Source organism: Prionailurus bengalensis, chromosome C1 (assembly GCF_016509475.1).
Source record: "Prionailurus bengalensis isolate Pbe53 chromosome C1, Fcat_Pben_1.1_paternal_pri, whole genome shotgun sequence".
Lineage (NCBI taxonomy): Eukaryota > Metazoa > Chordata > Mammalia > Carnivora > Felidae > Prionailurus > Prionailurus bengalensis.
This window is the reverse complement of record NC_057345.1, coordinates 24140835-24155734: the sequence shown is the minus strand read 5'-3', so window position 1 is coordinate 24155734 and position 14900 is coordinate 24140835. Positions and strand designations below refer to the sequence as shown.

The 14900-nt window shown below is 39.5% G+C and overlaps 1 protein-coding gene across 3 annotated transcripts in view; it reads left to right on the top strand.

The window, feature by feature from the left end:
* Window positions 1-11395, top strand: part of PTP4A2 (protein tyrosine phosphatase 4A2) — a 32047-nt gene extending 20652 nt beyond the window's left edge. For all 3 annotated transcript variants that reach the window (XM_043574380.1, XM_043574379.1, XM_043574381.1), the window contains 4 exons: window positions 823-915; window positions 5221-5351; window positions 7960-8034; window positions 8855-11395. In XM_043574380.1, coding sequence (XP_043430315.1) covers window positions 823-915; window positions 5221-5351; window positions 7960-8034; window positions 8855-8963 — 408 coding nt within the window. In that variant the 3' untranslated portion in view covers window positions 8964-11395. The remainder of the gene's footprint in view (window positions 1-822; window positions 916-5220; window positions 5352-7959; window positions 8035-8854) is intronic.
* The last annotated feature ends 3505 nt before the right edge of the window (window positions 11396-14900 follow it).

The following is a 14900-nucleotide window of genomic DNA, read 5'->3' as shown; positions in this document are numbered from 1 at the left end:
TAAAAAGACAGTTTAAAAATACTTAACTCTTCTTAATACCTGTCTTCTGGATGTTTTTCTCTACATATATGTATATATTTGCTTACATTCATATAGATAGGATCACATTATATTTTATCATCCCCCCCAACCTTCTTAGTATTATTTTTATAGCTGCCACAGTATTCTGTATGGATGTACCATACTTTCTTTTTTAAAAAAAAATTTTTTTTTTAAATGTTTTATTATTTATTTTTGAGACAGAGCGAGACAGAGTATGAACAGGGGGAGGGTCAGAGAGAGAGGGAGACACAGAATCCGAAGCAGGCTCCGGGCTCTGAGCTGTCAGCACAGAGCCTGACGCGGGGCTCGAACTCATGGACCGCGAGATCATGACCTGAGCCAAAGTCGGACGCTTAACTGATTGAGCCACGCAGGCGCCCCATGCCATACTTTCTTTAACTGTTCCCCTGTTTTTGGACCATTAATGTTTCTACCTTTTTACCATTCCAAACAGCCCATGCTGCACGTGTTGGTACCTAAGTCTTGGGTGTATATTTAATTACTTTGTTACTATAAATTCTCAGAGGTAGAATTTCTAGGTCATAGTGTGTGTGTGCTTTCAAAGGTTTTGTGACAGGTTACCAAACTGCCCTTTATAAAGGTGAATCATAGTGATGCTTCCATTAAGAACTTGAGTGTCCATTCTATATGTTGCCACAATGAGAATGATTTTGATCTTTGAGAATGATGTCTCATTGCTTCAATTCGTAATTGTATGCTTTGAAAGTTTTGGTTGCAGATTCTAAAAGTAAGTTCCCTTATATTTGTTTTTCTTCAAAGGAACTTAAGAAGTATGGAGTGACAACTTTGGTTCGAGTTTGTGATGCTACATATGATAAAGCTCCAGTTGAAAAAGAAGGAATCCACGTTCTAGTGAGTGTGTAGTGTTTGCATTTTTCATTACGAACTACTAGTAGTACCTTTTAAACATAGCTGTTTTGAAAACTGGACATTCAGTATGCTTTTTAAGCTTATAGGAGGTACAACGTTGATAGCAGTCTTTTAAACTTTTTAGATTGGCAGTTTTGTTCATTTGTGCCCTTAAAGTCTATATATGCAAAGTATTTTCAACAAATGAAAAGCAAAATTTAATGTACACTTATTTCGAGAAAATGGAAATTTAATTTTGTTTTCTCTAGGAAATTATTGCAATATTTAGTTTTTGTTTCTAGGCTACTGTTGTGAATCTAGCTGAAAGTAATTTCCATCAGGAATTAAGTCACATGGAAATACAGTTGACCTTTGAATGCGGGGTTAGAGACACCAATCCACATATGACTTTTGACTTCCCCAAAACTTTACTAATAAGCCTACTGTTGACCACAAGCCTTACTAATAACATCAACAGTCCATTAACACGTATTTTGTATGCTATAGGTATTATGTACTATATTCTTACAATAAAGTTAGCTAGAGAAAAGAAAATTGTATTAAGAAAAAATAAGAGAAAATACGTTAAAGTACCGTACTTTGTTTATTGAAAACAAATCTGCATGTAAGTGGATCTGTACAGTTCAAATGCATGTTGTTTGAGGGTCAGCTGTATTCTGTCTCACTTTGCAAATACTATTTGTTATTTAATGTTTTGTGGATAACTTATAGGGGACAAAAAGGTTGGAGAAGAGGTTAAGAAGGGAGAGGGAGAAGGCATCTTGCTCTAGAGTAATCAGCATAGGTTCTGACACGTTTTGGTGGGCTTCTAACAAGCTCATGTGTGATTAGATTTATTTATGCTCAGTTTGAGCATAAAGTGCTTGGAATTATTTTAAATTCCTCCTTAGCCCCTAAATACACTATTTCATGTATCAGAAACAGGAGCATTAGGCTATTTTCCCCTAAATAGTTGTCTAAATTGCAAGAGCATGTAATGAAATGACCTTGTAGTCTTAGGTGTCTTAGAGCTATTTGATTTGATTGTGGGAAGACACTGTGGTGTTGTAAGTAGTTGGTTAGGAAAAAAGTAATAAAGAAGATATTGGTACAAGGTTATTTATTGAGAGGTACTTTTGTAGTCTTAATGCATTGGTCATCCGTGGTTGGAAAGTCAGTTGCAAAGAAAATAAATGCCTTCTTGGTAAGGCAGCTGTCTCATATCTGATCTGTAAAGTTTCCTCGCCTTCATTTTGAATTTTTTTTTTTTCAACGTTTTTTATTTATTTTTGGGACAGAGAGAGACAGAGCATGAACGGGGGAGGGGCAGAGAGAGAGGGAGACACAGAATCGGAAACAGGCTCCAGGCTCCGAGCCATCAGCCCAGAGCCTGACGCGGGGCTCGAACTCACGGACCGCGAGATCATGACCTGGCTGAAGTCGGACGCTTAACCGACTGCACCACCCAGGCGCCCCACCTCGCCTTCATTTTGGTGAAAACATAAAAACAAACAACCAAGCATTAGGTTTTTTTTTTTTTTAAACATTTATTTATTTTTTATTTTGTTTAAAAATTTTTTTTAATGTTTATTTATTTTTGAGAGAAAGAGTGCAAGTGGAGGAGGAGCAGACAGAGACGGAGACACAGAATCTGAAGCAGGCTCCAGGCTCTGAGCTGTCAGCACAGAGCCCAGCGTGGGGCTCGAACTCCTGAACTGTGAGATCATGACCTGAGCCGAAGTTGGACGCTTAACCAACTGAGCCATGCAGGCGCCCTGTTTTTTTTAATGCTTATTTATTTTGAGAGAGAGGAAGAACTATATGTGCACTTGTGCACAAGCTGGGGAGGGGCAGAGAGAGAGAGAGAGAGAGAGAGAGAATCCCATGCAGGCTCTGCACTGCCAGCACAGAGCCCCACCTGAGGCTCAGTCCCACGAACCATGAGATCAAGACCTGAGCTGAAATCAAAATTCAGGCGCTTAACCAACTGAGCCACCCAGGTGCCCCCAAACATTATGTTGTAAAAAAAATGTATTTTAATAGTATGGCATGGTAATAATTTGCTTGCATTCCCGTTTCTAAATGATTTTAAGGTCCTCTGGCTGTAAATCACTGGGGAATAAGTAGAAGCTTGTATAAAATGTAGCCCTGTGTTAAAAAAAAAAATTTTTTTTTTCTGAAACTAGGCTGAATACAAGTTCTTTTTCCTGTGTTGTGAGTATGATCTCCAGTGGCCAGATGAGAAATCCGTTTTTGACAGATGGCATGGGTCAGGGAATGAACTGTGGGTTGGCCATAGTCTGTTTGAATCAGTAATGTTGGTAAACACCTTGATGAAAGAGAAATGAACTAAAGAACTTGAACTAGTTTGTAGAAGATAGATAATGGTAGGGCTGGGATTTATGTTAGGCCCTTAAATCTAGGCTATTGTTTTGTTTTTGTTTCAAATAGCTGTGATCAGATAAAATTAAAGGTCTAATTTAAGCTTATAAAAAACCAGAACATTTAGAATTAAGCTTGGAATTTCTTTCCTTTTCCCAGACAGAGATTTTAAGTGGATCGTTAATCTACTTTTGGTAGGTGAGGAGGGTTTGGAACACTTTATAAGGGCATATCCCCAAAATAAGACTTTTTAAATCCTTTGACTAATGTTCTTACAAATCAGAGGCATATTGGAAAAGACTAATAATGGTAGTTTCATTTATGTCCATCAGTTTGAAGTTCAGACCATTCTAAATTATTTTAATGATTTTTTTGGTAGAGACTGCTTATATGAGTAAGTGAAGCATATTTCATATTACTGTTACTTAACTAGGTACATTTTAGGAAGTATTAGAGGAAATAAGCTCTCAACTAAGGCACTAACTTGTTTTACTGCTATTTACAGTTAAACTCTATGGTGACATTTTTAATGGTAACACTGACAGCCATTTAATAATGGGGTGTAGTTGACAAATCAAACATAATGTGTTGTCATTGCTAATGCGCTACATGAAATGTTCTAGTGGTGCCCATGAGTGTAGAATCAATTTAGTGTTTTGTCACTTTTCTCTTTTTCTTTCTCTAGTGTCTTAAAGTGTCCTTATCCAATCTCATTAGGATAATCTTATGTTTAAAAAAAATTCCCAGTGTTTTTGCATTTCTGTCCTTGAAGCTAGATGGAAGAGAGACTGCAAAATGTGAATTCCCTTCCCCCTTTTTTTTCTTTTTTAATAAAGTTTATTTATTTTGAGAGAGAGAGTGTGCACCATGCACGTGAACTGGACAGAGGCAGAGAGAGAGTGGGAGAGAGAGAGAATTCCAAGCAGGCTCCTCGCTGTCCAAGCAGAGCCCATTGCTGGGCTCGGTCTCATGTGCCTCGAGATCACGACTTGAGCCGAAATCAAGAGTTGGACACTTAACCAGCTGAACTGATTTATGTTGGTTTCTTAGGTCTTTTGCTAGGTAGAAAGGAAGATAAACCTCTGCCTATATGATAAATGCACATGGGGTTGGTCTTAATTAAAAAGCAACCTAAGGGGCACCTGGCTGCCTCAGTCAGTAAAGCATGCAATTCTTGATCTTGAGATTGTGAGTTTCAGCTCACTTTGGGTGTAGAGATTACTTAAAAAACAAAAAACCAAAAATGCACAAATTGGTGAATATAAAGAGAAAGGGATACTTAAGAAAAAGTTCTCCATTTGCTCAGGACCCTATCGTCTGGTACTGTGCTTGTTAAATGGGATATGTATAATTTAGGCAGAACTTTTAAAAATATTTGCTACTTTTTTTTTTTTTAATACATAAGCACAAAGATGGTAGTATATTTCTGTTACGATATGCCAACTACTGGTGATTTCTTGAGAGTCTTCCTCTAAAGGAAAGACATCATAACTTAGAGCTATTTGAGGGGATAATCCTCAAAATATTTGTACAGGTCAGATGGTATTCTTTGCCAGAGTGGACATTTGCATCATACTGACAGGTGTTTATCCTCTCTTACTTTGTCTCGGTTTTATAGTTTTCTCTATTATGTCTAATTACTGCTTTATTCAGATAAAATATTTGAGGAACACTGGTTTCTCATCACTCTGATAAAAGATCTCCATAAGATAAAATTAGATGTTTACAGTGCTGACTACATGTATTTGAGAAGGAATTTTGGTCTTGGATCATTTTTCAATAGTGATCAGAATTGCAGTATTAAGAATAGGTATATAAAGTACAGTTAGTTCACTTAAATCCCCGCTGTGTACTATGCAGCTATTCTGCATTAGATATTATCCTGGAGAAAATAACAATTTAATGTAAAAGATCTTTCTTTTCCAGGATTGGCCATTTGATGATGGAGCACCACCCCCTAATCAGATAGTAGACGATTGGCTGAACCTGTTAAAAACCAAATTTCGTGAAGAGCCAGGTTGCTGTGTTGCAGTGCATTGTGTTGCAGGATTGGGAAGGTAAGCTCTTCCTTTTTTGTCTGTGAATTCATTATCAAAAACTTCACTTTGGTAAAATTTGTATTTATGACACTAAATATTAAATTGCCTGAAAGAAAAGGAAATGAGCAAAAACTGGTGTAGATTTCTTGAGACAGCTTTTGTGTTTCATTGGCTGTCTGATTCTAATGCCATAATAGGTTTAGTAGATGATCACTCAGAAATTGTTTTGAAACTGATTCAATGTAATTATCTTATTTGAGTTAAAAAAAATATGGTCTTAATTCAGTATTTTTTTTCCTTCTCCTTATTTCACATATTCAATTTTTAAAAATGTATTTATTCGTTTTTGAGAGAGTGTGAGTGGTGAGTAGCAGAGAGGGAGACACAGAATCTGAAGCAGGCTCCATGAGCTGCCAGCACAGAGCCTGATGCTGGGCTCGAACTCACGGACCGTGAGATGATGACCTGAGCTGAAGTTGGACGCCTAACTGACTGAGCCACCCAGGCGCCCCCTTATTTCACATATTCAAAGGCTTAGGTCTTTGAAATAGGCAACAAAATGAAAATAATTTTAGATTTTAAAGAATCTATATGGGGTTAATTTTGGATTGAGATGAATGGGAAGTTAATAGGTGGAGAGAAGATGGCTGAACTTCAAACTCCTGAAAGGAGATGTAGAGAGAATGAAAAATGATGTTGATTTCAAAGCCTTTTTCCTGGAGCACTGTGTGGAGTGGTGCCGCAACACTCTCATCGGCAGCAGATTAAATGCCAGTTTATGACGTGCACTTTGACTCAGAACATTAGTGCAGGCTGCTCTTGTCTCAAGGTGGTGGTGACTCAGGCTGTTACCTCTGCTTAGCCCTTTTGTTTGCTGTTTTCCTTTTTTTTCATATCAGTGTCTTACAGTTTCTTCTTCAGGGTCAGAAGCTTCAGTCTTTATTCTGAGGGTGAAGGTAGTGTTCTAACTGGACTTGGCAGTTTTGTAACTAGTACCTATTCTAGCAGGTAGTCCAAAGTTGGTGCCAGGTAGTAGATTTTTTTTTTCTTGTTGCAATTTTGTATATATATAGTTTTTAATTTTTTTTTAATTTTATTTTTTCAAATTTACATCCACATTAGTTAGCATATAATGCAACAGTGATTTCAGGAGTAGATTTCCTTAGTGCCCCTTACCCATTTAGCCCCTCCCCACCCACACCCCCTCCAGTAACCCTTTGTTCTCCATATTTATGAGTCTCTTCTGTTTTGTCCCCCTCCCTGTTTTTATATTATTTTTGTTTCCCTTGCCTTATGTTCATCTCTTTTGTCTCTTAAAGTCTTCATGAGTGGAGTCATATGATATTTGTCTTTCCCTGACTAATTTCACTTAGCGTAATACCCTCCAGTTCCATCCACGTAGTTGCAAATGGCAAGATTTCATTCTTTTTGATTGCTGAGTAATACTCCATTGTCTATATGTACCACATCTTCTTTATCCATTCATCCATCGATGGACATTTGGGCTCTTTCCATACTTTGGCTATTGTTGATAGTGCGCCTATAAACATAGGGGGTGCATGTGTCCCTTCGAAACAGCACACCTGTATCCCATGGATAAATGCCTAGTAGTACAATTGCTGGGTTGTAGGGTAGTTCTGTTTTTAGTTTTTTGAGGAACCTCCATGCTGTTTTCCCGAGTGGCTGTACCAGCTTGCGGTCCCAGGTAGTAGACATTTTCAAACATCATTTCCCTTGTTAGATTTTTTTTGTGTGTATTATTTTATTGTTAAGGAGTCTGCTTCTGTGACTGTCATGAAGCCCAAGCTGGGTTCACAGTAACGAGTCCTGGAGGTAACTATATCTCACTCTGGACTCTCTGATCAGGATCCAGTCTTCTGTCTCTCCCTCAGCTGAAAACACAGACTCCCTAGGCCCCAATCCCTGCCTTCCCATTCCTGGAAGATGCCAAATCCAACTATGTAGGAGGCTTTTTCAGAGGAGACAACTTTGTCTTCCCAGAAGACAAACCCTCTCCTTTGCTTTATGAGGCAGATAACATCTCCAAACCAAGGACAGGTTGGGACCTGCTCAGGCCTCAATGTCCCTTGTTAGATGTTAAAAAAAAAAAAAAAAAAAAAAAAGATACTTATATAGAAAACTGTTTGTAAATACCAATTTTCTGACACTCTCGTAGCTCACAGAAAGGATTTTGTTGAAGAAATGTAGCACCTTTTTAGTATTTGTTGAGGAAATGATATTAAAATGGATTTGTAATGAAAATGCTGAGATGCTTAGTATGGATGACACACTTGTTCACTTATTTTGCTACAGTACTGGTTAAAGGCCAATGAAGAATTTTTGATGACATATAATGTGAAAATTTGAGATCTAATGTGATGGTGCTTTAAATAAAGATCTCTTAACGAGGTGTAGAATTTAGTGCTTTACTAAAAGTGGGTAACACCATAGACCCTATCATGATACAGACATTTGTATAAGGAAAATAGCAGCTATTTTAGTACACGGAAAAAAAGGGAAGCTCAGACTTCGTGTTGTTTTGGTAATATGTAATCCTGGGTTAAAAAAAAAAAATCCTTCAATTCCAAAGACTTGTGGATATTTACAGATGCGTTTCTCTCTATAGGGCACCCGTGCTGGTTGCACTTGCTTTGATTGAATGCGGAATGAAGTATGAAGATGCAGTTCAGTTTATAAGACAGTGAGTAGGAAGTTTTATGTTCAGAAACACATAAAGCAAGACCATACAAGAAGAAGGAATTATGGAAAGTACCCTTTTGTAGTATGGAGTAACTTGTTGGTTTAAAATATTGTTTGATCGAAGAAATCAAAAGTGATAAACTTGTAACAGTACTGTTGGCTCCCAGATTTAAAGATTTTTTAAGTTAGGTGGCAAATTTGGACGCTAAAGAATCTGTCCAATATGACTTGAATATCTAGGAATCTTTAAAATGAATAGGTAGTAGAGTCTCAGAGATCGAGTGACTCTTTCTTTTAGTGGATGTCCAGAACACCTTTCAAGTGCAACTATGACCGAGAGACAAGGAAGAATCTATAGAGGAGCAGTTAATCACTTAAGAATCTTAAGTGACCTGTTCAGGCACAAAATCTGGATGGTAGTGCCCAGACAGAATCTTGGCATCAGTCTGGAATAATGGGCCATGTTATTTTGTTGTCCAGAATTCTTTGGCAGTTAATACCTTGTCCTTTCCCTTTCAGCCTTTTCTTTAAAAAAAAAAAAAAAAAGAAAAAGAAAAAAAGAAAAGACTGTAACAAGAGGTCATGAAATGTATGGTAGCAGCTCTAGGAAGGTGGCATATTTCAAGGAATGCCATCTGTGCCTGCTGCTTCATTTAATACTTGGTCATTCATCAGCCCCTTCTCTTAAGAAGTGATACTGTACAAGGAATATACTGGTTTTCACAGCGTGAAGTTAGAAAAGCCTTAGGCCATAAATAATGCATTTCAGTGAATCAGATAGCTTTTTTACATGATAAAGTTTGTCATTCTTGTATTTTCAGAAAAAGAAGGGGAGCATTCAATTCCAAACAGCTGCTTTACCTGGAGAAATACCGACCTAAGATGCGATTGCGTGTCAGAGACACCAATGGGCACTGCTGTGTTCAGTAGAAAGAAGTGTAAACGAAGGCTGACTTGATTGTGCATTTAGAGGGAACTCTTGGTACCTGGAAATGTGAATCTGGAATCTTAACTGTGTCACCAAAGTAGCGATGGATTCAGTACTCCTCAACCACTCTCCTAATGATTGGAAAAAAGCAAAAAAGAAATCCCTCTATAACATGAATAAAATGTTTAAGAAAAGAAAAAGAGAAAGAAAAAAGGGATTAATTCAGTGAAGGATGAGTTTGCTCCTAATTGTTGGAGTTTGAATTTCTGTCAGAATTGAATTATATCAAAATCCCCTGTCTTTTTTAACTTTTCAAACTAGGTCTCTAAGGAAAACCAGCAGAACATTAGCCTGTGCAGAACCATCTGTTTGGGGAGCACACTTTTCCATTATGCTTGGCACATAGGTCTCCCTGTTGTGGGACTTTCTTTCTTTTTCTTTTTGGTGGTGGTGGGCGTATATTTTTCTCTTCTCTTCTTTCCCCATCCCCCCACCCCCCACCCCCGATACAAGTTGTAGATGGAATAGGAGAAGCCCTTGTTGCTGTAGACGTGTGTGCAGTCTGGCAGCCTTAAGCCCACCTGGGCACTTTTAGAAAAAACAAACAAACAAAAAACCAACAAAAAAAAAAGAAACAAAAAACACCAAAAAAAAAAAAAAAAAAAAAAAGCAGTGGCATATATATTATATGATCCAGGTGGTTTTTAGTCTTTACTGATGATGGGGTGTTCATGTTAGTTTCTTTTCTTGAAAACCCTATTCAACATTAGGCAACGTAGCCAGGAGCCTTTTGTTTTGGTTTTGTTTTGGTAAATTAGTGGGGAAATGGCATTTTAAAAAGAGTCTTTCTTCTCAGAGAACTTAGCTGAGAGTCGAATTCTTCTCTTTTCCAACCAATGAAGCTAAGTAGGTATCCCAGAAACTTTTGCTTTCTGAAGGGGAGCGCTCCAGGCCATCACTAAAGGTGTGTCCAGGCGGAGAGTTAGCATACTTTGTACATCACCGAAAATTGTGGGTCGTAGCATTACTCTGATTTTCTGTCTCATGTTATCAGAGAATGCCGATAGTTTGAAGTTTTTATTCAGGATTTACTCGTACTATGAATTTTTGAGAATGGTGGAAGGAGTTAACAGCAAAGATGGGGTATTTTGGACTCGAGAAATGCCTGTGATGCATATTTTCCAAACTGCCCCCTCTATGTACAGTTAAGTTTAACCACTGATTGCCTTGTTATTTTCTTACTAGGTTCTTTATGAGATTAAAAAAAAATCGCTGGTTCAAAACCAACAATGCCTAGTGAGTATGTGTCCACAGGCCATCCAGGGTGGCAGAGAGACCTAAAGCAACCCAGTGAATAGCAAAGGGACTGTGTTGTTGATGAAATGGTGTAGTATCAGTTTTACAGATTCTTTGCTGGGTTCATTGTGCTGATCTAGAGAAGCTGTTTTTCTGCTCTTCTGCAGAAAGCAGTCGTGACCGGGCTGCACTCACAAAGCAAGTTGAAGGACACCATCCAGGGCTCTTGCACCCTTCATCTAAACATTACTTAATAGTGCTCTGCTGCTAAGGATTTGAATAAAGGCTTAGGGTCATCTTGTCTTGCTGGAATTTGCTATGCAGAGCCATAAACTTCCCATTTTTTTTAGGATCAGCTAGGCCAGTAGGAATGGACCGGGACCTTGTCTCACACTGATGATACCTCAGACGTTGGCTGGCTATGTGAACTGCCTATTTCCTGTGCCGGAGTTGTTCTGATTTTTAACTAAATGAAAGTATGTAGGTTCTCTCCTCCCCCATCCCTGAAAACAAAACAAAATAATGCTTTCTGAAATTGTTTCTAGAATTTTAAAGTGAAAAATGATGGTACTCTCCAAAATTCTTTATTTCAGAACATTACAATAGATTCCATTAACGTAGGTTCAAGATCAGAACAGCATACCATCTAAACTCAGACTGTCTGTTGACTCCAAGGGTTTTGATCAATACAATAACAAACTTTTTCCCTTTGACATGCTCTGATTTTTGTTGTTTGTGGGGAGTGTGTGTGTGTGTGTGTGTGTGTGTGTGTGTGCGCGCGCGCGCACGCGCATGTGTCGGGTGTATATGTGTGTGCAGTGTCCAGCAGTATCAGTGCCTGCCTGAGTTAGGAAAATTACATTCCTGGTTCTGTATGAGGAGAAGGGTGTATAAAGCGACAAGAAACATTATCCCTCATTTTGTTTTAAATTACATACTAATGTTAATTGTTCTCAGAACTGGATTTTCTTCCTCAAAATTAAAAGTTTTTTTTTTCTTTTGGATTTAATGAAGTATTGCTAGCTGAAGCCAGTTTGACATGGTGAGAGAGATGTCAGACTGATGAAAGGTGTGCAGCCTGATTTAAAACCAAACCCTGAACCCTTTTAAAGAACAATAAAACATATTTTACATGCTCTTTGTCTGTGTATTGTTCTCCACCCCAGGTTGAATTTCATTTATGTCTCCTTAGAAAACTTAGTATTCTCAAGGTCTGTTTTGGATCCTGCTAATTACTGCAAGGAGGTGAAATAATTAGAGGCTGGGAAGTGCAAAGATTTCATGCCACCCAGGTGTTCAATATGGCGAACTTAACTGCAGTTGGGATACATCTGGTACATTTCGGGGTTCAGTTCTTGGACACAACATTGTAGGAATTCAGCATCTTATTCCACAGGATTTTTTTTTTTTTTTTTTTAAACTACTCAGGAAGAGGTGGGTTCCCAATAACTTGCTGGCTTTTAGGACCAAAGGATTTGTTTATACCATAGGTTTTGGTGAAGCATTGCAATTTTTTACTTGAACTCTTAAAGAACAGTAAGGAAGGAGGAACATTATATATCCTAGGTCCGGGGTGGGGAATTTCTTTCAAACCATGGGTCAGCATCCACCCATTCATTCAGAAAACAAGCTTATCTGCTAGGGTACTAAGGACGAGAAGACAAGACACTGTTCACACTGTGAGGACCTTAGTTTAGGAGAGGAGTTAGATCTGTAGATGTTAAGAACAGAGTAAGCAGATAGAGTACTGTGTGACTTACAGTTCATTGAGCCTCCTCCCTGTTTTAAAGTTCCCACCTTCTGGTCTTCGTTATCTAGCTTCCATTCAGTGGGCTGTTGTTCCATTCACTTGGCTACGTGGCAAATTGCCCTGCCGCATCTCTTTCTTCATTTTACTTGCCTGGCTAACCTCCATTTTTGGTGAAGTTCAGTCCGCCCCCTTATTTGCACGTGTGCACTTGTGCAACTGGACACGCTGACTCCGTGTCTGTGTTTAAAGTCGTGACCTTAGATAGACAGTACCGTCTGACAATCCTGCTTCATTTCTCTCTTTGATTTATTTACTCCTTGACTTTCCCCGAGAACACTTAAATGTTAATTCTTTCCCCCTTCTCTCAGTTTGCGGCCTCCCCCGCCCAGATTAAGAAAATAGAAACAAGGAAATTTCCGCAGGCTCCTGCCTGATGGCATCTCTACTTACCTACATGCATCTCTGCTTGTATGCTCAGTCTTTCCTTTGGTTGTATGGACAGATTGTCCCGGCCCTTCTTCAGGCAAGCTCTAACACTTGTGTACTAGATTCCATCACTGTTCAAAGGGCCCAGATCCAGCCATTCTTCCTTCTGTTCATTAACTTACCTCTGCTAGATCACTCCCGTCAGCCTTTGAATGTACTATTATTTCTTCCATGTTAAAATCCTGTTTGACCCACACTCATCCCCTTTGCTCTTTATAGCAAAACTCAAAAGAGTTATGTAACTGTACACTCTACTTTTGTCTTTTGAACCCATTCCAATGAAGATTTTGATTCCACTGAAACTGCCCATGTAAAGATCACTAGAACCTCTGTGGTACTTAATCCAGTGGTCAATTTTTTTTTTTTTTAATGTTTATTTTTGAGAGAGAGAGGCACAGAATCCGAAGCAGGCTCCAGGCTCTGAGCTGTCCACACAGAGCCCAACGCAGGGCTCGAACTCAAGAACGACGAGATCATGACTTGAGCTGACGTCGTACGCTTAACTGACCGAGTCACCCAGGCGCCCCAGTCCAATGGTCAGTTCTTAATCCTTAACTTTTTTTTGACGTGTTAGCATATGACATAGTTAATCACTCTTTGAAATGCTTTCATTTATTGTGGTAGGAGGAGTAATACCTACCAACCCACTACCCCACGTTCATACTCTAAATCCCTGGAACCTGTAAATATGTTGCATGGTAAAAGGGACTTCTGGCTGTGGTTAAGGATCTTGAGATGGGGAGATTGTCTTGGATTATCTAGATGAGTCCAGTCTAATTGCATGAGTCCTTAAAAGCAGAGACTCTTCCCTGGCTGAGATCAGAAGGAGATGGGACTAAGGAAGAATGGTCCGAGAGATGCAGTGTCGCTGTCTTGGAAGATAGAGGAAGGGGGCCTCCAGAATCTGGAAAAAGCAAGGAAACGTTCTCTAATTTTAGAGTCTTCAAAGAGGAACTCAGCCTGCCCATGATTTAGGCCCATGTAGGACATCCTACAGAACGTAGGATGATAGATTTATGTTGTTTTAAGCCACTAAGTTTGTGTTAATTTGTTAACAACTGCAATAGAAAATGAACACAGAGTTTTGCTTTCTAGGACAGATCTCATACTCTGAGGTTTCACCTAGTTTAGCAGCCACACCTTAGTCTGAGGTTCTGGTTCTTCATGATCTCCACCTCTGCTTTATCTACCTGGACTCTATTCTCTGGACTCCAGACCCATTATTCAAAACCTACTTGACATCTCTCATGGATGTTCCATAGTTCAGACAATTTCAATTCCTGCTCAACTTAACTTCAGTGAGAACTTCCATGACTTTCACTTTAGAATTGCCCTCCCCCTCCCCCCCCCCATTGGCATGTTCTACTATGTGGCTATGCTTTAGCCCTTAACAACCATTTCACAAACTTTGTCTCTTTCTGCCAGCTCCACAGGGCACAGGGATTTTTGGTTTCGTTCACTGTACCTTCACCTAGAACAGTGCTTGGCATGTACCGGGTGCTCAGGAATGGTAATAGATCAATAGATAAATGATGGTATTATGGAGAATGAGTGACAGTCTGGCCTGGAGCAGGTTAAGGAAGTTCCATGGCGGTCACATTTGAACTGGGCTTTGACATGTGAGGTAGAAAAGGCTGTTGCATGAGGTAGCACTTGACGTCCACTAGGATGGCTAAAACAAACAAACAAAAAAACAACGGTGGACAGTGACAAGTCCTGGCAAGAGTGTGGAGAAACTGGAGCCCTCATACCTTGCTGATGGGGATGGACAGTGTGGTGCAGCCTCTTTTGAAAACAGTCTGGCAGGTCCTCAAAAAGTTAGACATAGAGTTGCCATATAACCCGGCAATTGCAATGTATCCAATATCCAGTTCTAGATACGTACCCGAGAGAATGGAAAACATGAGTGGTTGCTTGGGGCTGGGGTGGGGGTGAGGATGTGGAGTGGCTGCTGATGGGTATGGGGTTTCTTTCTGTAGTGACGAAATGTTCTGGAATCAATGGTGATGGCTGCACAACACTGTGAATGTACCGAAGCTGCGCTTTGAAGAAAATACATTTCAGGCAGGAAAAACAATACAAGGGAGTGGATAAAGAGGAAGGTATGTTCGGGAGAAGTGGCATGATTTGATATCTCTGGAGGGGATGGTTTATGCCAGGCAGCTTTGGGTGTCTTGAGATTCTAGGAAGCGTGCTAGACACTCCTCCCTTGTGCCTCCCTCTCCATCCCCAAGGCTACAACTAGTTGGGTCAAGAGATAGACAGCTGGCCCAAAGCTAACCAGCGGCCCGCAAGTTCTTACTTTTAACTGAGGGAGACTCTTGGATGTTGAGAAGCCAGCAGGGCCGGTGCATATGTTGGGTCATAGGTGAGCTGAGTAAACACAGGACAAGGAGGAGGATGGAGT